The sequence below is a fragment of the Solea solea genome, chromosome 14 (assembly GCF_958295425.1).
Source record: "Solea solea chromosome 14, fSolSol10.1, whole genome shotgun sequence".
In the NCBI taxonomy this organism is placed as follows: Eukaryota; Metazoa; Chordata; class Actinopteri; order Pleuronectiformes; family Soleidae; genus Solea; species Solea solea.
In genome coordinates this window covers 60,653-82,056 of record NC_081147.1, presented here as the reverse complement: position 1 = coordinate 82,056, position 21,404 = coordinate 60,653, and the positions used below count along the sequence as shown (strand labels likewise).

Below are 21,404 nucleotides of genomic sequence, written 5' to 3'. Positions count from 1 at the left end.
TGTCGATGCGCGCTGGAGACTCTGGCACACCCGCATCTATATATGTATATGTATATATATAATAAGTATATGTATATATACATATATATATGTATTTATATAAATACATACATATATATCCGTATATATGTTTATGTATAATAATGATTTATTTTATTATTTTTATAATAGTTCAGTTGGATCAACTTTTCGATCCACACTCCATACCAGATGGTGGCGGCAATGCACCAAATCGATGTTTGCCACTCGCCATACCTCAGAAAAGAAGACCGGATGTGACGTATACTTCTACTTCCTGTAGCGCGCGCCGCTGTATTTTGTTTCGTCGGAGTTTTTGTCCGAGTGTTTTTATTGATTTCATCGATCATGTATGATCAGGACGAAGGTGAGTTTAATCGATCATTTATGATCAGGACGAAGGTACATTTAATCTCTAATTGAAGCGTTAACAATTAACTGCTAATGTTAGCATCCACTCTGAATGAAAACATGCTAACGACGTTAGCTTTGTTTGAGCTAACAGGCTAATCAACCAGTAACTGCTGTGATGTTGGTGAGTTAGTTTAATAGTTAACTGGTAGTGGAAGGTGATGTTTCACGGTGGATGATATCCATAATATCTCCACGTGTATCACGTGTAATCGATATGTATCTGTAACATTACATCTCAAAGCTAATATCGCTATATATTGTGAATTTCTCTGTGTATCTATCTATCATCTATCTATCATCTATCTATCGATCAGTGATCAGCTCTTTGTGTTTGCCAGATAATCAATATGATGAAGATGATGATGAAATCACTCCGGATCTGTGGCAGGAAGCTTGTTGGATCGTCATCAGGTAAATTTACATGGATAATGTGATTTTATTAGAATAACTGCTGTTTTTGTAACAAACACCGATTCAACAAAAGATCAATAAAATAAATAAAATAAGGACAGAAACACTCAGAAGTCACTTGACTTTCTGCTCTTATTTTGAAAATCCTCTTTCTTTAGTACCTTTTGTTGCTTAGCTAGTGTTCACAAGCTAAGTAATGCTAAACAAAGTAAAACCTGTGTTTGGTTTTTTTAACAGTGACAAAAGTTTCTTTTACAGTATTAAGTTTGCCGCTGTAGAGAAAATATTATTGCGACAGCAGCTGAAAGAGCCAGACTAGAGTTTGGGTTGTGGGTGAGAAGTTTCATGCAAGGGTTATTTTTGTATATCTTCTTGGTTACGTGACATCTTCAGTGTCCTTGAGTCACAGGTACCTTCAGAGTCAGGACAGGGAGAGAAAACAAAGACTTTTATTTCTCTTGTCAATCCTCTGTTTCTTCCAGCTCTTATTTTGATGAGAAAGGTCTGGTGCGGCAGCAGCTGGACTCCTTTGATGAGTTCATCCAGATGTCGGTTCAAAGAATAGTGGAAGATGCTCCGCCCATCGACCTCCAGGCTGAAGCTCAACACACGTCAGGGGAGGTGGAAGAGCCGGTGAGCTGCAACATGTGGTTTATAAATACTGCTATGACATCACGGCGATGACATCATCGACATCACTGACATGTGTTTGGTGTTTCAGCCCCGTTACCTTCTGAAGTTTGAGCAGATCTACCTTTCAAAGCCGACGCACTGGGAGAAAGATGGAGCTCCATCTCCTATGATGCCCAACGAGGCTCGATTACGGAACCTGACGTATGTTTGACGCACCTGCTCGTTCCTAACCCTTTCATTTCTCTGTTGGCGATGTTCTGTGACGTTCTGTGATGTTCTCTGATGTTCTGTGATGTTATGAGGTGTTCTCTGATGTTCTCTGACGTTCTGTGATGTAATGTTATCGATATTCTCTGATATTCTGTGATGTAATGTTCTCTGATGTTCTGTGATGTTCTGTGATGTGATGTTCTGTGATGTTCTGTGATGTTCTATGATGTTCTGTGGTGTCATGCAGGTACTCCGCCCCTCTCTACGTTGACATCACTAAAACAATAATAAAAGAGGGTGAAGACCAGTTGCAAACACAACACCAGAAAACCTTCATTGGGAAAATTCCCATCATGCTTCGCTCCACCTATTGCTTGCTGAGCGGCCTAACAGACCGAGACCTGTGCGAGCTTAACGAGTGTCCACTCGACCCCGGGGGTTATTTCATTATCAATGGCTCTGAGAAGGTAAGCTATGACCGGGGTCTGTGGTCAGAGGTTAACCTGTGACCTGGTGACATTATTGAGAAATTTGAGGCGAAGCTAAGCTGGTAGCGTCTGTTTGAAATGTAGGCTAAGCTACTTGCTAACATTCCATGCACTGTTTACCAGTCAGACAGACAGACAGGAAGTAGAGGCGAGACATTTGGCTCACGTTTGTGGTGTGTTCAGGTTCTGATCGCTCAGGAGAAGATGGCGACCAACACAGTTTATGTATTCGCCAAGAAGGACTCGAAGTACGCGTACACGGCCGAGTGTCGGTCCTGTCTGGAGAACTCGTCCCGTCCGACCAGTACCATCTGGGTCAGCATGATGGCCAGAGGAGGACAGGTGAGTGTGGACATCACCTGCATGCTGATGATGTCGGAGCCCGTCTTCTTATTGGTTAACTTGTCTGTTTCAGGGTGTGAAGAAGAGTGCGATTGGTCAAAGGATCGTGTCGACGCTGCCGTACATCAGACAGGAAGTTCCCATCATCATCGTGTTTCGAGCTCTCGGCTTCGTGTCGGACAGAGATATCCTGGAACACATCATCTACGACTTCGATGACCCCGAGATGATGGAGATGGTCAGTCAAATTCTAACTTATTGATCCAGATCGTGCCACCTAATGTGGCGTCACCTATGATGTCACTGTGTTTCCAGGTGAAGCCGTCTCTCGACGAAGCGTTCGTGATCCAGGAGCAGAACGTGGCGTTGAACTTTATCGGCTCCAGAGGAGCGAAACCTGGCGTGACCAAGGAAAGAAGAATCAAATATGCAAAAGAAGTTCTGCAGAAAGAAATGCTGCCGCATGTCGGCGTCAGCGACTTCTGCGAGACCAAGAAGGCGTATTTCTTAGGGTGAGTCCTGCGTCATGTGACTCACCTACACAGGTGAATTGAGCTCATGTGTGTAACTCCATGTCACTGCATCCCAGGTACATGGTCCACAGGCTGCTGCTCGCCGCTCTTGGCAGACGGGAGCTGGATGACAGAGATCACTATGGCAACAAGAGGCTGGACCTGGCTGGACCGTTGTTGGCTTTCCTGTTCAGGGGGTGGGGCTTCTTTCTTTTAATGACTTGTAAACACACAAAATGAAATAATTCCTCATGTTCTATGTGTACAGCATTTCCATTACTACTATTATTATTGATTATTTGTTATTTTTGATTTACGTATGGCAGCATGTTTAAGAACCTGCTCAAGGAAATCAGAATCTATGCTCAGAAGTTCATCGACCGAGGGAAAGACTTCAACCTGGAACTGGCCATCAAAACCAGAATCATCTCCGACGGCCTCAAATACTCGCTCGCCACCGGAAACTGGGGCGACGTCAAGAAAGCTCATCAGGCCCGAGCTGGGGTTTCACAGGTCAGAAAACCTGCCCACAGGTGTACTCACTCACTCACTCACTCACTCACCCACCCCACCCACGTGTGTTTGTGTGTTCAGGTATTGAACCGTCTGACGTTTGCGTCCACTCTGTCTCACCTGCGTCGAGTTAACTCTCCTATTGGCAGAGACGGAAAACTGGCCAAACCACGACAGCTGCACAACACGCTGTGGGGGATGGTGTGTCCAGCTGAGACGCCCGAGGTAACCATGGCGATGATCGCGACTCGCTGACATCACACCGACACGCTGACACAATGAGTTAAGGAGAATCAATAACTGTTTCAGGGTCACGCTGTGGGTCTGGTGAAAAACTTGGCACTCATGGCCTACATTTCTGTGGGATCTCAGCCGTCCCCCATCCTGGAGTTCCTGGAGGAGTGGAGTATGGAGAACCTGGAGGAGATCTCACCTGCTGCCATCGCAGAGTCTGTCACTCCATTTATTGATCATCTGTCTGATTAGATATAAACCACTGTGTCTGTAGTTCTAAAAGTCACCCACAAGGGGCAGCATCACTTTCTCTCAGCTTCTGGAGTTTTAGTTCAATGAATAATTAAAAGGTACATTTTCACTTACAAATGTTTTTTGATTGTTTTAGTGCTACAAAGATATTTGTGAACGGCTGCTGGGTCGGAATCCACAAAGATCCAGAGCAGCTGATGAACACGCTGAGGAAACTACGACGACAGATGGACATCATTGTCTCCGAGGTGAGCAGCTGCACTCATCTTTACATACCTGTCGATTTCTATACACTCCTGTAAAATTGAAGAAAATGAAGAAATGGGATTGCAAACAACCATTAAAGTGAAATGGGCTGTTCATCAGCTGATCAACAGTTTAAGACCACAGCCTTTAAAAGCCTAAATCTTTACAAAAATGTGGATTCAGTGCCATTTTCTGTCCAGTATCCACACTGTCATGACCTCCTGATGTCAAAGGCAAAAAGCTTTCTCTCTTTGAACTCAGCAAAGCCTCTCGCAGCGTGCCGTTGCTGCTGAGGTTGGATGCAGTAAGACAGTCATTTTAAACTTCTTCAATGATCCTGAGGGTTATGGAACAAAGAAAAGTCAAGTGGTAGACCCAGAAACACGTGAGAGTGATGTTATTTCTCTGGAAGAAGTCCTTTGTCAGGCAGGCACTGTGAACTGCAAGTGCAAACTCCAAACGGGCAGTTTTGTGCCGTTGAAGGAGACGAGGCCTTTGAAGACGTTTTTGTTCTTAAACCCTTCTCTCCCAGATGCCGTCTAATGGTTATGGGACTGCAGTTGGCACCAGTGACAAGCTTCATTTGGGCCGAGGGTCGTCCCGTGTCTTGACGGACAGCCTTTTGGATCCTCCGGCTCGGGGCCGGTGAAATGTTTTTGGGTTTACCACTTGACTTTTTTGTCAAGAGAGAAAGCTTTTTTGCCTTTGCCATAAGGAGGTCATGACAGTGTGGATATGGCAGTCATGTAGTAGTTATGCAATATTTCTGAAGTGAAGTTACCATGACGTTACCATGACGACATCAGTGTTCATTAATTAAACTTAACCCTTTAGGTGTCGATGATCAGAGACATAAGAGAGCGTGAGATCAGAATTTACACGGACGCTGGACGAATCTGTCGCCCCCTGCTGATCGTCGAGAAACAGAAACTACTGCTGAAGAGACGTCACATCGACCAGCTGAAGGAGCGCGAGTACAACAACTACAGGTGAGGGGTCATTTATCACAGGTGAGGGGTCAGATATCACAGGTGAGGGGTCAGATATCACAGATGAGGGGGTCAGATATCACAGGTGAGAGGTCAGATATCACAGGTGAGGGGTCAGGGGTCAGATATCACAGGTAAGGGGTCTGATATCACAGGTGAGAGGTCAGATATCACAGGTGAGGGGGTCAGATATCACAGGTGAGGGGTCAGGGGTCAGATATCACAGGTAAGGGGTCTGATATCACAGGTGAGAGGTCAGATACCACAGATGAGGGGGTCAGGGGTCAGATATCACAGGCGAGAGGTCAGATATCACAGATGGGGGGGTCAGGGGTCAGATCACAGGTGAGGTCAGATATCACAGGTGAGAGGTCAGATATCACAGTTGAGGGGTCAGATATCACAAGTGAGAGGTCAGATATCACAGGTGAGGGGTCAGATATCACAGGTGAGAGGTCAGATATCACACGTGAGGGGGTCAGGGGTCAGATATCACAAGTGAGAGGTCAGATATCACAGGTGAGGGGTCAGATATCACAAGTGAGAGGTCAGATATCACAGGTGAGGGGTCAGATATCACAGGTGAGAGGTCAGATATCACAGATGAGGGGGTCAGATATCACAGGTGAGAGGTCAGATATCACAGGTGAGGGGTCAGATATCACAGGTGAAAGGTCAGATATCACAGATGAGGGGGTCAAGGGTCAGATATCACAGGTAACCAGTTGGTCTGGTAGAACAGTTGAGTTTGCTTGTTGACCCTCTCTGGTCTCACCTGGTGTGACATCAGCTGGCAGGACCTGGTGGCGAGCGGCGTGGTCGAGTACATCGATACTCTAGAGGAGGAGACAGTGATGCTCGCCATGACCCCGGATGATCTCCAGGAGAAGGGCGTGGCTTACTGTTCCACTTACACTCACTGTGAGATTCACCCGTCCATGATCCTCGGGGTGTGCGCGTCCATCATTCCCTTCCCTGACCACAACCAGGTACAGTGAGTGGGCAGGGCTGAAAGCAGGGAGAGTGGTGGTTGTGTTGATGATCCTGATGATCGTCTCTCGTGTCATCAGTCTCCCAGGAACACATACCAGTCTGCCATGGGTAAACAGGCCATGGGTGTTTACATCACCAACTTCCACGTTCGAATGGACACGCTCGCTCACGTGTTGTACTACCCTCAGAAACCGCTGGTCACCACACGATCCATGGAGTACTTGCGTTTCAGAGAGCTTCCTGCAGGTAACCAGCGTCCTACCACAGGTGTTATGTGTCTGGCATTGAGGGCAAAGGTTACAACACTGACATTAATGCTGTTTTTCAGGCATCAACTCGATTGTTGCAATCGCGTCATACACGGGATACAACCAAGAGGACTCTGTGATCATGAACAGGTCGGCTGTCGATCGAGGCTTCTTCAGGTGAGTCCTAACCCATGAGTCAGAACTCAAGCTGCCATTTGTGAAGAGACGGGACTCATTACAGCTGCTGTCACCTTGCAGGTCAGTTTTCTATCGGTCCTACAAAGAGCAGGAGTCAAAGAAAGGCTTCGATCAGGTGGAGATCTTTGAGAAGCCAACACGTGAAACCTGTCAGGGTGAGAATACACCTGTCTGTTTGATGTGGATGGTGGGAGGAGCTAATGTTACATATAGTAAGAACCTATTAAAATCATCTTCAGGAATGAGACACGCCATATATGACAAGCTAGATGATGACGGGCTGATTGCACCTGGAGTTCGTGTATCTGGCGAGGACGTGATCATTGGGAAGACGGTGACACTGCCAGAGAACGACGACGATCTGGACAGCACCAACCGGCGCTACACCAAGAGGGACTGCAGCACCTTCCTGAGAACCAGCGAGACTGGGATCGTAGATCAGGTGATGGTGACCCTGAACTACGAGGGCTACAAGTTCTGCAAGATCAGGGTGAGTGGATACAGCACACCTGAGACACAACTGAGACACTCACCTGAGACACTCACCTGAGACACACCTGAGACACACCTGAGACACTCACCTGAGACACACCTGAGACACTCCTGTTCCTTATGTGTCCTGGGACCTGATTAAGTGTGTGTTTGTGTGTTTTTTCATGACCTCGTCTCTTGCAGGTTCGTTCTGTTCGAATTCCTCAGATCGGGGATAAATTTGCCAGCCGACACGGACAGAAAGGAACATGTGGGATCCAGTACAGACAGGAGGTAAACTGCTATGACGCCATGGTTTAAGTAGTTTCCACTAGCATAGTAACCTGGTACCAGGTACTATTATTACCAAAAGCGTGCTGAGTAGGTAACTATGCGATGATCGGTCAGACTGCCGTCACACACGAATCAAGCCGAACTGTAAAAAAGTTAAAACTACTTAACAATCCTAATAACGTGGGTTAATCTCCAACAAGTACCAGGGAAATCTCTGTATTCTGGTGTATTGAGGGACAGCGCCAGCGACCGCCAGCGGCATCACAGACCGCTGTAGTCTGTGGAGTAGGAGTCTGTGCTCCGGCCGAACTGTAGAACAACTACAGGAGTCTGGTGTAAAGTCACTAGTCACTCTGTCTGTCTCGCGTATAAAACAAAGTCACCGCAGTTTCATGCAGCCGTGCAGTGATGACTCCGCCCACGTTAAGCTGGTACTTTATTTGCAGTAGAGATGCGCCCTTAATGGTGTCGTGTTGAGACCAGGTGAGCCGGTGGAAATACACCGTTACACAAAACAACAAAGACAAAGATCCGGCACATCTTTGAGTTGTGAACTGTTTGGTTTCTCTGCAGCTACAGCTAACCACTTTGTGTGGCTGTATGTATAATGTCGTGTGTCTGTGTGTCTGTGTGTCTGTGTTCAGGACATGCCTTTCACCTGTGAGGGAATCACACCTGACATCATCATCAATCCTCACGCCATCCCGTCCAGAATGACAGTCGGTCATCTGATTGAGTGTCTGCAGGGAAAGGTAATAATCAACTGTTACTACTTAATATAATAATAATAACAAGTATAATAACTGTACGACTTATAATAACAAGTATAATAACTGTACAACTTATAATAACAAGTATAATAACAGTACATTTGAGTTGTTCATAAACATGTTTTCTTGGTGTCCTAGGTTTCGGCAAACAAAGGTGAGATTGGCGACGCGACGCCGTTTAACGACGCCGTCAACGTGCAGAAAGTGTCCAACCTGCTGTCTGAGTACGGATATCACCTGAGAGGAAATGAGGTCAGTTTACTTCCTGTTGTTAAAATGATTCAAACTGTTAAAAACGGTGTCTCAGTCCTGTGAAGTGAGCAGATTTTGTATCAGTTTGTGAAGTTAATATTATTTTAATCTCACACTCAGAGAGTCCTCAATGTTTTCTACAACAATATTATAATTATTGATTAGTCACAGCAGAAATATCAGAAGAGTTTAACCAGGTCAAAGGTCAGATCCAGACTTCACATGATCCAGACCCTGGACTGAGACACAGCTAGTGATGTTGTTTTGAGATGATGTTCAGTGTGTGTGTGTGTGTGTGTGTGTGTGTGTGTGTGTGTGTGTGTGTGTGTGTGTGTGTGTGTGTGTGTGTGTGTGTGTGTGTGTGTGTGTGTGTGTGTGTGTGTGTGTGTGTGTGTGTGTGTGTGTGTGTTCAGGTTCTCTATAACGGGTTCACAGGGAGGAAACTGACGTCTCAGATCTTCATCGGTCCAACATATTATCAGCGTCTCAAACACATGGTCGACGACAAGATTCACTCAAGAGCCAGAGGACCAGTCCAGATCCTCAACAGACAACCTATGGAGGGACGCTCACGGTAACTCACTGTCTGTCTCACACATGTCTGCCTGCCTGTCTCTGTCTCTCACACATGTCTACCTGCTTGTCTCTCTCTCACACATGTCTACCTGCTTGTCCCTCTCTCACACACACATCTGCCTGCCTGCCTGTCTCTCTCTCACATGTCTGCCTGCTTGTCTGTCTCTCTCACATGTCTGCCTGCTTGTCTGTCCCTCTCTTACACATCTGCCTGCCTGCTTGTCTCTCTCACACATCTGCCTGCCTGTCTCTCTCTCACACGTCTGCCTGCTGCCTGTCTCTCTCTCACACGTCTGCCTGTCTGTCTCTCAGCGATGGCGGTCTGCGTTTTGGCGAGATGGAGCGTGACTGTCAGATCGCTCACGGCGCCGCTCAGTTCCTCAGAGAGCGTCTGTTTGAAGCGTCTGATCCGTATCAGGTCCACGTGTGTAACCTGTGCGGCCTGATGGCCATCGCCAACACCAGGACGCACACGTACGAGTGTCGCGGCTGCCGCAACAAGACTCAGGTCAGTCACCCTAAACCTGACCCGGGTCAGTGACCCTGACCCAGGTCAGTACCCCTGACCCGTCATCACAAATATGATCTTCTAACGCTTGTGTGTCGTTGGCAGATCTCGCTCATCCGGATGCCGTACGCCTGTAAACTTCTCTTCCAGGAACTGATGTCAATGAGCATCGCCCCTCGTATGATGTCATCGTAGACCGACAGCCAATCACACACAGACATTTGTTTGTTTCAGTGCAAAGTTTTTGTAAAAGTAGAATAAACAGTTTTTCTTTAACACAGGCTTCACTTTCTGAGTCCACTACAGTTTGTGAAGTACACATTAAATGTAGAACAGTAATTGATTTTTGATTTTTTTTTTTAATTGAATGACATCACTTCCTGTGTAAGTCATCAGTGTTGACAGTATTTCTTGATGAAGGCTGACAGCAGGTCTCTGTACGGAGACGCTGATCCATCAGTGGGCAGTCGCAGGATCCTGTGGATCCTCGAAGAACGAAGGACCAGGTTGTGACTGAAGCCGACCAGACTGGAGGTGAACCAGTACAGAGCCATGGACTGTGGGTGGAGTCAGAGAATAACAAAATGTCAACGTGTGTGTGTGCGCGCTTCAGCTGAATACAGTGTTTAAGGACATGAAACGATATTTTTGAAAAAATCTCTTTGTCTGTCTCTCTGTGTCTTTCTCTCTCCCTCTCTCTGTGTCTGTCTGCTGCACTGAACATTGACGGGTCATTCTTGTCTGAGACTGAGACTCAGAGGGGACAGGGTCTTGGACAGAGTTCTGGACTCACACAGGGGACTGTGGCAGCGAGTGGTACCATCAGGACTGAGAATCCTCTGATGAAGTTCAGCAGCAGCTTCTGAAACGATGTCGGATTTCGTCTCTGAAGAGAAAACACCTGAAGGACGAGACATGAGGAAGTGAGATGAGGTCACAGGTCATGTGACCTCATATGTGCTGAACGACTCACCTCAACAATCAGCAGGTTAGCAAGTCCCAGACAGACTGGCAGGATCCAGGTGGAGTCAGGTGAGGTGAGATCAGAGAACCAGAGAGCGCCCCCTGCTGCCAGATCACCCTGAACCTCTGCACAGATAATACACCGCTTTGATTCATGCTCTCAGTCCTGGACTGATCAAACCCAGCGGCCCAGACTCTTACCAGACTGAACCAGACTCAGGTTCCTCAGAGCCAGACTGAAGCTGATCCAGAGCGGCAGCTGAACCCAGACCAGCAGACTGGTCTTAAACGGGTGACAGTTCTCTCTGACATAGAGCTGAGTCCTGATCCTTCGCAGATTCTTCTGGAACTGAACCCTAAAAGAGTTTTATTTTAAGCTCAGTGTTCATCACAGAAACACCAATGAAACACTTCATATAATAACATGTGACCACACGGTGGAACTGAACCTAAAATTCATTATTAGATGTCGGGAGAAGATGAGGAGCATGAGATCATCCTGGATATTTTTTATAGATTCTTAATCTATAATCTAATCTCCTTGATTTCAGTGAGGTCAGTAAACTCAGTCGCAGTCATGGCTCAATTATCAGGGTTTCAGATTTCAGCAACAATTTTCATTTGGGTTCATCCCTAGTTTGTTTGTTTGTTTGTTTGTGTGTTTGTGTGTGTGTGTGTGTTACCGGCTTTGTTTGTCTGTCCAGCTTCTTTCTCTCGCTCGGACTGAAACTTCGTATCGAAGCCTTTTCGCCACATCAGCGATCTCCGCCTGCAGCGCCTCAACCTGTCAATCACCTGGAGGTTACTATGGTTACCTTGCAGAACGTATTGATAAATCAGTTTGAGTGAACAGACCTTGGAGATGATGACCAGCTGATAGGCGGTGAGTGGCAGGGTGACGAGTGACCTGACCGACAGCGTCGCCACGACGATACTCAGCCACCACGGCAACCCGCTCACCTGCTGCATGCTCACCATGAAGTGCTCGCACAGGTGAACCGGAGCCGAGTCTGCCAGGCTGTCGTACCAACCGGATGCCACATCGCCACCACGGACGCCTGACGCTGCCCTGACATGTGACCAATGACAACAGGCTATGGTTCCTGTGGATACAGACCACTTCCTGTTTACAACTGAACAAACCCCGCGAACAGGAAGCTGCAGGAGGCGGAGCTTCAGGACGCCACCCCTCACCAGCCCTACAACACTCAGCATGATGACCACTCCCCCTTTTCCTGAAGAGACAAACAGGAATGAGATTACACAGGTTAACTGGTCAGTTGTTAAACTAACTATTAGACACGTTAACTGTTAGACAGGTTAACTGGTCAGTGTTAGACAGGTAAACTGTTAGACGGGTTAACTGGTCAGTGGTTAAACTGTTAGACAGGTTAACTGGTCAGTGTTAGACATGTTAACTGTTAGACACGTTAATTGTTAGACACGTTAATTGTTAGACAGGTTAACTGGTCAGTGGTTGAACGAACTGTTAGACAGGTTAACTGGTCAGTGTTAGACAGGTTAACTGTTAGACAGGTTAACTGGTCAGTGGTTGAACTAACTGTTAGACAGGTTAACTGGTCTGTGGTTAAACTAACTGTTAGACGGGTTAACTGGTCAGTGGTTAAACTAACCGTTAGACAGGTTGGTCAGCTCTGGTCAGCGTTGAAACTGTTAGCACAAACCTGAACCAGAGTAACTAACGACTTAATTACTCTACTAACGTAACGTTAACGCACCTGAGTGACGTCAGTCGTCAAGAGTCTCGTTCACGTTCAGTTCAGAGAATTCATCGGTGTTTTTTTTTTTTAATCCTTTCAGCTTCTTTCCTCCATTCACTGGCGCGTCCCATACATATTACGTCACTCTGTTTACCGTCGCGTGGCGAATGAATATGACGTCAACGAAGCTCGTTAAAATCAAAACTCAAAATAATGAGATTGTTATTTGTTTATTGTTATATTGTTTTTAATCAAAGAAACTGAGGTTTCAGTTAAATACGTAAAAAGACGAAGACTTAAAACAATAACCTCAAACCGGAAAAAAGACGCTCAAACTTTCAAAATAAAAGCATCAATTGAAAGAAGCAGCTACTTTATGAAAAATATGTTGGTTACTGTCTCGGTAAAGGAGTTGATGTTCTGATGGAAACTGAATTTTAAATATACGTATTTGGGTATCTTTGTGAATACATTTATTTTTAAATATATTTACGAATACATTTATATTTACATTACATTTATATCTGTATATATATTTTTTTCTAATCTTCTAAATGTTCTTAATATTTTTTATACTCTGTATAGATTTCAATTTGAGGTCTACTTTTATACTTTTATATTTATACTTAAGTTTGTGTTTCTGTCTCCTACAACTGACTCGTAGAACCCGCACAAGATTTCCAATGTGCCTGGACTATCTGTTTAAGCACAAATGGCAAATAAAAACCTTGAACCTTGAACATTTTACTCCAGGACTACTCTCACACATCTGTCCTCACCTGTGTTTCAGTAACTCCTGAGGTTACAGTAATTTGATCACCAAAGTCATTCAACTGGTTTACTTGTATAGCTAAGTTTCTGAGAGTGAACAATCATACCTGACCTTTCAGGGCTCTTCTGTCTTTTATTTTGAAATCTTAAACCGGAAACCTGTCGCCTTCCCGAGTCTCAGCAGCAAACATGGCGGAGTTCAGCCAGGCGGGTCTCCTGGTTGCTCTGCTGCTCTTCACGGCCCTCACGGTCCGGGACATTTACCTCGGTAGATCGAGTCCACAGCCCGGTCACTCTCCCACCGACAGTCTCGGTGTGTCTCCGCCAACCACTGAGTCTGGGAAACCCGCCAAATCCTCCGTGTACTCCGGCCCGGTGCTCAGGTTCCAGTACTGGTGAGTGAGTTAGCACGTTAAGCTATCGGCTAACCCTGGGTAAATGGTATTATTTTATTATAGTTTTTATACTTTGGTTGTTAAATATTACATTACATTACATTACATGTCATTTAGCAGACGCTTTTATCGAAAGCGACTTACAACCTGCCAGGGGTGGAGTTGAACTTGCGACCATGAAGTCTTTGCACCCAGGGTCTTAACCACTGAGCCACTCCACCCCCTACCTTAATAAATATTGATACAATTATTGAAACAGCAACAAAAAGGGGACAAACATGCATGGTCTTTAGAAGAAATCGATTATTGTTTATCAAAAGTACAGTTATTGGTTAATAATTAATGATACAGTTTATCACGTGATAAGGTGATGGAGAGTCTCCTGTCCTTAAAGACCTCTCTCACACACGTCCTCACCTGTCTTTATAGACCCCTCTCACACACCTGTCCTCACCTGTCTTTAAAGACCTCTCTCCCACACAGGTCCTCACCTGTCTTTAAAGACCCCTCTCACACACCTGTCCTCACCTGTCTTTAAAGACCTCTCTCACACACCTGTCCTCACCTGTCTTTAAAGACCTCTCTCACACACCTGTCCTCACCTGTCTTTAAAGACCCCTCTCACACACCTGTCCTCACCTGTCTTTAAAGACCTCTCTCCCACATAGGTCCTCACCTGTCTTTAAAGACCCCTCTCACACACCTGTCCTCACCTGTCTTTAAAGACCTCTCTCACACACATGTCCTCACCTGTCTTTAAAGACCCCTCTCACACACCTGTCTTTAAAGACCTCTCTCCCACACAGGTCCTCACCTGTCTTTAAAGACCCCTCTCACACACATGTCCTCACCTGTCTTTAAAGACCTCTCTCCCACACCTGTCCTCACCTGTCTTTAAAGACCTCTCTCACACACATGTCCTCACCTGTCTTTAAAGACCTCTCTCACACACCTGTCCTCACCTGTCTTTAAAGACCTCTCTCACACACATGTCCTCACCTGTCTTTAAAGACTTTTCTCACACACATGTCCTCACCTGTCTTTAAAGACCTCTCTCACACACCTGTCCTCACCTGTCTTTAAAGACTTCTCTCACACACATGTCCTCACCTGTCTTTAAAGACCTCTCTCACACACACGTCCTCACCTGTCTTTAAAGACTTCTCTCACACACATGTCCTCACCTGTCTTTAAAGACCTCTCTCACACACCTGTCCTCACCTGTCTTTAAAGACTTCTCTCACACACCTGTCCTCACCTGTCTTTAAAGACTTCTCTCACACACATGTCCTCACCTGTCTTTAAAGACCTCTCTCACACACACGTCCTCACCTGTCTTTAAAGACCTCTCTCACACACTCTTTCAGTGTCTCCTGAGGTTACAGTAAGGCCTTCCAGGACTACTCTGTGACCGTCAGCCGATTGTACCCAGATGTCCACATTGAGGGAGAGAACTATCCCCCAACCCCGTTGAACAGGTGAGCTGTGACATGACTACATCAGTGTGGATTGTGATGACATAGAACCTAACTCCGCCCCCTCCACAGGTGTGTTGGTCAGCTGATCTCGTATCTGAAGCTCATCTCCATCCTCATCATTGTAAGCGGTCTAAACCCCTTCCCCCTCCTCGCCTTCCAGACTCCCAGAGCCTGGTTCTGGAGTCAGGACAATAAGGTTAGAAGAATGATACTGTTACAGTGATGTTGTGGGCAGTTACCATGGCAACAGCACTGACATTATATCATCGTTTGTGCAGATCTTTTCCTGTTTGATGGCTTTTTTCCTCTGCAACATGATGGAGACGCACTTCTTGTCGACAGGAGCCTTCGAGGTCACTCTGAATGGTGAGTCTGATGACATCACTCACTCTGATGACATCACTGATTACATCACTCACTCTGATGACATTGTGGTGTAACACTGGCCCTTTCTCAATATCCACACTTGCCCACACGTGTGTACTTGCGTACTTTCGTACTTGTGTGTACTTGCGTACTCCCGTACTTGTGAAACATCATCAGCCTCAGTCCGCTCTGTTACAGTTCTCAAGTACGCAAGCAGCGAGTACGGTTCTCATACCCGGAAGTGTTCTGGCTCTGCCCGTTTTACCCAGTATGCATCGGGTGGTGACTTAAGCGCACTTGGTAAAGCCATGTATCCCAGAATGCATTTTGGTGGAACATAGCAGCAGAGAAAACAAACACAGATTGTTGTCCCCTCTGTGAGTGTAACTTCCTGGTGTCACGCAGATTTTTGTCCCCTCTGAGTGTAACTTCCTGGTGTAACGCAGATTTGTATCCCCTCTCTGAGTGTAACTTCCTGGTGTAACGCAGATCGTTGTCCCCTCTCTGAGTGTAACTTCCTGGTTTAACGCAGATTGTTGTCCCCTCTGAGCATAACTTCCTGGTGTAACGCAGATCGTTGTCCCCTCTGATTGTAACTTCCTGGTGTAACGCTGATTGTCGTCCCGTTTCGTAGATGTTCCTGTCTGGTCCAAGCTTCAGTCCGGTTACGTTCCGAACATCCAGGAACTCTGTCAGATCCTTGACAACCACTTGAAGATGAACCAGATGGATCACATGACCTTTTCCTCCTCTTAGACACAGGTACATCCTCAGGTGATGATCGTGGCACTTGGCTCGGAGTTGTACCTTCACCCGTCGCCTCAGCAGTGCTTGGCTCAGTGTGTCGTTCAGCAGCTGGCGTTCATGAAGGTCTGGCCCTAAAGCAGACTCTGCGGGGCCTCACCAGATTTAATCCGCCACTAAAGAGCACACCCTCTGCACACGGTCACACCTCATCACTACAGTACCCACGATGCACCTGTTTACAGACGGACAGGCTGAGGACTGTGGTTCAGGTTTAGTTTTGTTTGATGTATTAAACTACGGTACTACTGTTAGCTTCATAGATGTGATTTCTTATGAATGTTGTCAAATTTGTGTCAAATAAAGTTTGAATTCAACATGAAACTAAAATCAGACTTTTAATTTCAAGGAAATGAAATTATGAAGTTGGGAAAATGTTTTGATTCCATTTGTTTTCTCCTGTCTTTGTAGCTTAGCTAAAAATCAATAATTAAAACGATCTGTGCTTAATTGATCACAGATAAATAGAGTTGTGATATAAGTAGTACGTAGTTACGCCGATGACACCCAACTCATTCGCTCCCCATCGACATCCGGACAGCAAAAAGCCTCCACACGTTCCGACACTGACTGAAAACACTTTTCTTTCGACTCTACCTTGACTAAGACGACGACAAAAAAACCCCCCAAAAAAATCACTTGCTTATGCATCGCACTTATGACTAGTACTTTATAGTTTGGCTTACTTCAAGCTCTTACTTCTAGCTCTTGTTTGTACCCAAATGTTTAAATGCACTTATTGTAAGTCGCTTTGGATAAAAGCGTCTGCTAAATGACATGTAATGTAATGTAATAAGTATGTCTGTGCACGCACACACACACACACACACACACACACACACACAGAGTCTGAAGAAGAAAACCTGGTTTAAAACCACTGTTGTGATCCTGTTTAGAGATGAGGAACTGTTGGATTGTGGGTAATGGGTTCAAATAAAAAAAGTTATCTTGTGGTTGATGTGGCCCCGCCTACCACCTACATTCAAGCTTTCTGATTGAACACTACACTGTTGTCTTTGTCAGACTGAGTGACAGGAGACAAGGTGTGTGGTCCTGTGAGACAATCTAACCCTTCTCAGTCCTGGTCCTGGTGTCCCACTGTCCTGCATGTTTCGGGTGTTCCTCTGATCATCAAACATGCAGGACAGTGGGACACCAGGACTGTGAACAACCCTGTTTTAACACACACAAACTCCTTCTTCTTCCTGCTTCTCCTTCTCTTAATAAACTCAGTCTGTACACCGAGAGGTCAAACACTGCCCCCTACAGTTCAAAGGCCTGAATCACAGTTCTGTCTAATCAGCCAAAACATCTTAAAAAATCACATCCATTAAAAGTGATGTGATGTAAAATAAATAGATGTGTTTACATACAACATAGTTGCAGACCTTTGATATAATTCTGGAGTAAATGTAGAAGACGCTGGTGTGTGACGTGTCTCACACTGAGAGACACGTCAGACAAATGTCCCTTAAATGTGACCGACCTGAAAGATCGTTTACAAATTTGATTAATTTGTGATTTAAAATAAAACGTATTTCTCATCACTGGTAAATACTTCAATAACTGATCGATTAAACTGAACTTGAACCAAATATCTACTAATCAATAATTACGAATTTAAACTATATTTGATGATCAAATCATCGCGATCAAACGCTCACCTCTGACAGCCTGCAGAGGGCGGTGCTACCACTGGTTAAAGCCGCGACCAACTTCCGTCAGAGAAGAAGAAGCACCGGAAGCAGCAATGTAGCATTTAGCAACGTTAGCATGAGCAAATCGGTGGGAATAATTCGGCGTTTTTTTTCTTTGATGTTAAATCTTTTCATCTTTAATCTCCCGCTAAAGTCTACGTGACACCTGCACACCGGAAACAGCAACCCGTTACTTTCTGCTGAGTCATTCTTTACCGCCAACCTTTGAGAGATTGTATGTCAGCAGCAAACCTGAACCAAACCGTTTCTGGTCCTCACAGTCGCTGGTGTCTTCCTCACTGTCACTGGTGTCCTCGGTGTCCTCACTGTCACTGGTGTCTTCCTCACTGTCACTGGTGTCCTCGGTGTCCTCACAGTCGCTGGTGTCTCTGACATGAGTAGCTCTGTAAGTTGTTTTCTTCAGTTTTATCACGAGGGAAACGTCACAGCTCCAGATACTTTTATCTTCTCATGTGATTGTAAACTTTACCATGCACCTGTTTCTCTGACCTCTCAGTCTCTCTGACCTCTGACCTCTCTGTCGATCTGACCTCTCAGACTTCAGGTGGTTCTGGTTCTGGAGGTTTATGATTAATTATGCAGTGGGAGGAGTCTCAGTTTCAGATGACGTGTTTCTGTGTCCAGGCTCAGAGGAAGAGAAGGTGCACAGGACGCCCCCTAGTGTCCAGACGCAGTAGTAAGACCAGCAGAGTCGCTAACGCTAACAGAATGGCTGATGATGACTCCGCCCCCACAGAGACCATCAATGTGATGGACAACACTGAGGACAGTCAGTACACATCAATACTCTGATCAGAAGAATAAAGAAGAATTCAGGATCAATAATAATGATGTGATGATTGATTGATTGATTGTGCAGGTGTGGAGGAGGTGGTGGATCTGACCTGTGAGGCCTCAGAGGCTGCTGTGGTCGACCTGACCCACAACGACTCTGTGCTGGTAACCACTTCACCACCTACCTCACCACTTCATTAATCAGTGAATTTATTTCCCTTCCTTTCCTTGGTTCCTTGTGTTCAGTTCTAACATTGTTGTTGTTTCTTCTCTTTGTTTGTTTCCTGTGATTCAGCTCGTGGACGAAGGTAAACAAGTTTCCCCCGTGTGTGTGTGTGTGTGTGTGTGTGTGTGTGTTAACATTTGTCTGTCTGTGCGCACGCGCGCGCTAACATTTGTCTGTCTGTGCGCGTGTCCTCAGGTCCTCAGAACAGCAGAGTGTCCTCAGGTGAGAGTTACGTCGTCAGCAGTGATGAAGACAACGACACATCTAATGTCATCAGGGCTGCTGTGATGTCATCTGATCATGTGACCAGGTAGGAGATTGATCTCTCAGGACTTGGTAACTATTTGGGTACCAGGTACTGTGTTTGAGACGTCACACACACAAACACGTCACACACACAAACACTGAACTGTAGATCAGTTAAAACCACTGAACCAGGTTCAGTTAAAACCACTTAACAGTCCTAAACTTGTGGTTTAATCTCTAACAACTACAGAGTCTGGTGTAAAGTCACTGCAGCCGTGCAGAGATTTTTTTTGTAGGGAAGATGAAACCTAAACGTGAGCCGGTGGAAATACAGCATATGGTTACTATGATTATGTAAAATGTGTGTATATTTGATCAGATACAAAATTAGAAGAGTGAGGTCACTTCCTTTATTTTTGCCACAGACTGAAAACATTTGAAGATAAAAGCTTTAGTCTGAACATGGAGCAAAAGTATGAAGAAAAGTTCAGCCTGTGACTCAGTGACATCATGGTCTTCCACACTTCTTCAGTCTCCTCAGGTCTGTCTCTCTGTCTGTCTCAGGTCCACTCCTGGTACGATCAGCTGTCCCGTTTGTCTCGACTCGTACTCAGAGGTGAGAGAGCAGCTCTGCTATGATTGGTTCTTGGTCTTGTGTGGCGGGAACAATCCCGGTGTGTGATTGGTTCTTGTGTGGCGGGAACAATCCCGGTGTGTGATTGGTTCTTGGTCTTGTGTGGCAGGAACAATCCCGGTGTGTGTGTGTGTGATTGGTTCTTGTGTGGCGGGAACAATCCCTGTGTGTGTGTGTGGCCGTTTCTCAATACTCAAGTAAGCAAGTATGTACTTGCGTACTTGGGAAGTATATACTTGAGAAGTACGCTGGGAGTATATACTTGCCAAGTACGGGAGTACACAAGTATGTGGTTGTTTCTCAATACTCAAGTATGCAAGTATGTATGTATTGTTCTGCTGTTTGAATGGTGGCTGGCGCCAAGTGCTGCAGCCTCATTACCGCCACCTACAGTGTTGATAAATGAACATATGAAATACTTTTAATAAATGCATTTATATGTTGTTATTATTTTTACATTTTAAATATTTAACTTCATTTATTAATGTATTTCTATTAAAATATACAATACAAATAATACAATGTGGAAAATAGATATATTACAGCATTGTAGAGTAGTATATATGTATATATATGTATGTATGACATATATGTACGTGTACAAATATATACTACTCTACATACTATACTATACATATCTAATATTTACATATTATATTTAAATATAAATCTCGACTTTAATATAAATCTAAAATTCAAAGTTAAAATAAATAAAACATTAACAATATACAAACCTTCAAACTGTCAGGTCAAAACGTTTCCATTAAAAACAAAATAACACGTCAACAACAAATCTATGGATCACACCGAGCATCTAATGACAGCGACGTCTGAGCCAGCGGATCATTTCATCAGGACAGGCCGAGGTAACGCTGCTCTGTGCCGGGCACAGTGAGCGCCGAGCGCCCGCAGAGGCGGAGCTGATCACCTCCGACAAACGTCGCTGATCACCTCCGACAAACGTCGCTGCCAAACTATAAATACGTCATATCTTCATACACAAACCACATGTTTGAATTCTAAATGACTCATTTCTCGCCTCAAATGATGTTAAAACTTTGTTCCGGGACACAGAAAAATATTTATTTCAGATTTATATTTCTATTATCTGCTGCTATGCTCCGCCCAAATGTATTCTGGGATACATGGCCATCCCAAGTACGCTTAAGTCACCTCCGATGCATACTTGGTAAAAATGGGCGGAGCGAGAACATTTCCGGGTTTGAGAACCGTCCTCGCTGTTCGCTTACTTGAGAATTGGAACAGCACTTGGACTGAGGCTGATGACGTTTTCACAAGTACGGGAGTACGCAAGTACGCTCAAGTACGCACAAGTATGGATATTGAGAAACGGCCTGTGTGTGTGTGTGTGTGTGTGTGATTGGTTCTTGGTCTTGTGTGGCGGGAACATCCCAGTGTGTGATTGATTCTTGGTGTCCTCCACAGATTGTTGGAAGCGGCCGATTGGTGGTGTCCACTAAATGTGGTCACGTGTTCTGCAGTCAGTGTTTGAGAGACACTCTGACGTCGTCGCACACGTGTCCCACCTGCAGGAAGAGACTCACACACCGCCAGTACCACCCCCTCTATATCTGACATCATCAGTGTGACACCTTATCCAGTGATTGTTTGTTGCTGCTGAACCTTTTTTATTTAAAGTTTGTTTTCTGACAGTTCATTTTATCTGATGAAGAAAAGTAGAAATAAATTCTGTTGATTCTATGGAAATGCTTGTT

At 45.2% G+C, this 21,404-nt stretch overlaps 4 protein-coding genes across 9 annotated transcripts; 3 read left to right on the top strand and 1 right to left on the bottom strand.

The window, feature by feature from the left end:
- The first annotated feature begins 267 nt into the window (after positions 1–267).
- polr2b (RNA polymerase II subunit B) lies at positions 268–11,191 on the top strand. 2 transcript variants are annotated; one of them, XM_058649980.1, is made up of 26 exons: positions 268–385; positions 771–843; positions 1,326–1,476; positions 1,565–1,677; positions 1,934–2,153; positions 2,358–2,516; positions 2,590–2,754; positions 2,832–3,028; positions 3,106–3,225; positions 3,355–3,541; positions 3,623–3,766; positions 3,851–3,990; positions 4,164–4,275; positions 5,108–5,262; positions 6,053–6,251; positions 6,333–6,501; positions 6,584–6,680; positions 6,762–6,856; positions 6,941–7,191; positions 7,377–7,466; positions 8,111–8,218; positions 8,375–8,488; positions 8,902–9,062; positions 9,377–9,572; positions 9,678–9,791; positions 11,172–11,191. In XM_058649980.1, exons 1-25 carry the CDS (start codon positions 367–369, stop codon positions 9,765–9,767), a joined length of 3,525 nt encoding a protein of 1,174 aa, XP_058505963.1. In that variant the 5' UTR covers positions 268–366; the 3' UTR covers positions 9,768–9,791; positions 11,172–11,191. The 2 variants fall into 2 exon arrangements, with proteins under 2 accessions (XP_058505963.1, XP_058505962.1); XM_058649979.1 differs by lacking the exon at positions 11,172–11,191 and having other exon boundaries at positions 9,678–9,848.
- On the bottom strand, positions 9,912–18,101 carry LOC131472617 (cytochrome c oxidase assembly protein COX18, mitochondrial). Of its 4 annotated transcripts, none has more exons than XM_058649985.1 (7): positions 18,020–18,101; positions 11,391–11,770; positions 11,219–11,319; positions 10,737–10,891; positions 10,546–10,661; positions 10,366–10,473; positions 9,912–10,129 (listed from the first exon to the last, which is right to left on the bottom strand). In XM_058649985.1, the coding sequence occupies exons 2-7, from the start codon at positions 11,748–11,750 to the stop codon at positions 9,965–9,967; spliced, it is 1,005 nt and encodes a 334-aa protein (XP_058505968.1). In that variant the 5' UTR covers positions 11,751–11,770; positions 18,020–18,101; the 3' UTR covers positions 9,912–9,964. The 4 variants fall into 4 exon arrangements, with proteins under 4 accessions (XP_058505968.1, XP_058505964.1, XP_058505965.1 ...); XM_058649981.1 differs by lacking the exon at positions 18,020–18,101 and adding an exon at positions 13,135–13,274; XM_058649982.1 differs by lacking the exon at positions 18,020–18,101 and adding an exon at positions 13,140–13,267.
- Positions 13,217–16,400, top strand: selenot2 (selenoprotein T, 2). Its single transcript, XM_058649986.1, has 5 exons — positions 13,217–13,422; positions 14,790–14,900; positions 14,970–15,096; positions 15,179–15,266; positions 15,901–16,400. The coding sequence occupies exons 1-5, from the start codon at positions 13,217–13,219 to the stop codon at positions 16,020–16,022; spliced, it is 654 nt and encodes a 217-aa protein (XP_058505969.1). The 3' UTR covers positions 16,023–16,400.
- On the top strand, positions 17,803–21,390 carry rnf4 (ring finger protein 4). 2 transcript variants are annotated; one of them, XM_058649988.1, is made up of 7 exons: positions 17,803–18,002; positions 18,413–18,557; positions 18,648–18,727; positions 18,858–18,870; positions 18,984–19,098; positions 19,599–19,650; positions 21,115–21,390. In XM_058649988.1, the coding sequence occupies exons 2-7, from the start codon at positions 18,497–18,499 to the stop codon at positions 21,262–21,264; spliced, it is 471 nt and encodes a 156-aa protein (XP_058505971.1). In that variant the 5' UTR covers positions 17,803–18,002; positions 18,413–18,496; the 3' UTR covers positions 21,265–21,390. The 2 variants fall into 2 exon arrangements, with proteins under 2 accessions (XP_058505971.1, XP_058505970.1); XM_058649987.1 differs by lacking the exon at positions 17,803–18,002 and adding an exon at positions 18,050–18,173.
- Positions 21,391–21,404: the final 14 nt, after the last annotated feature.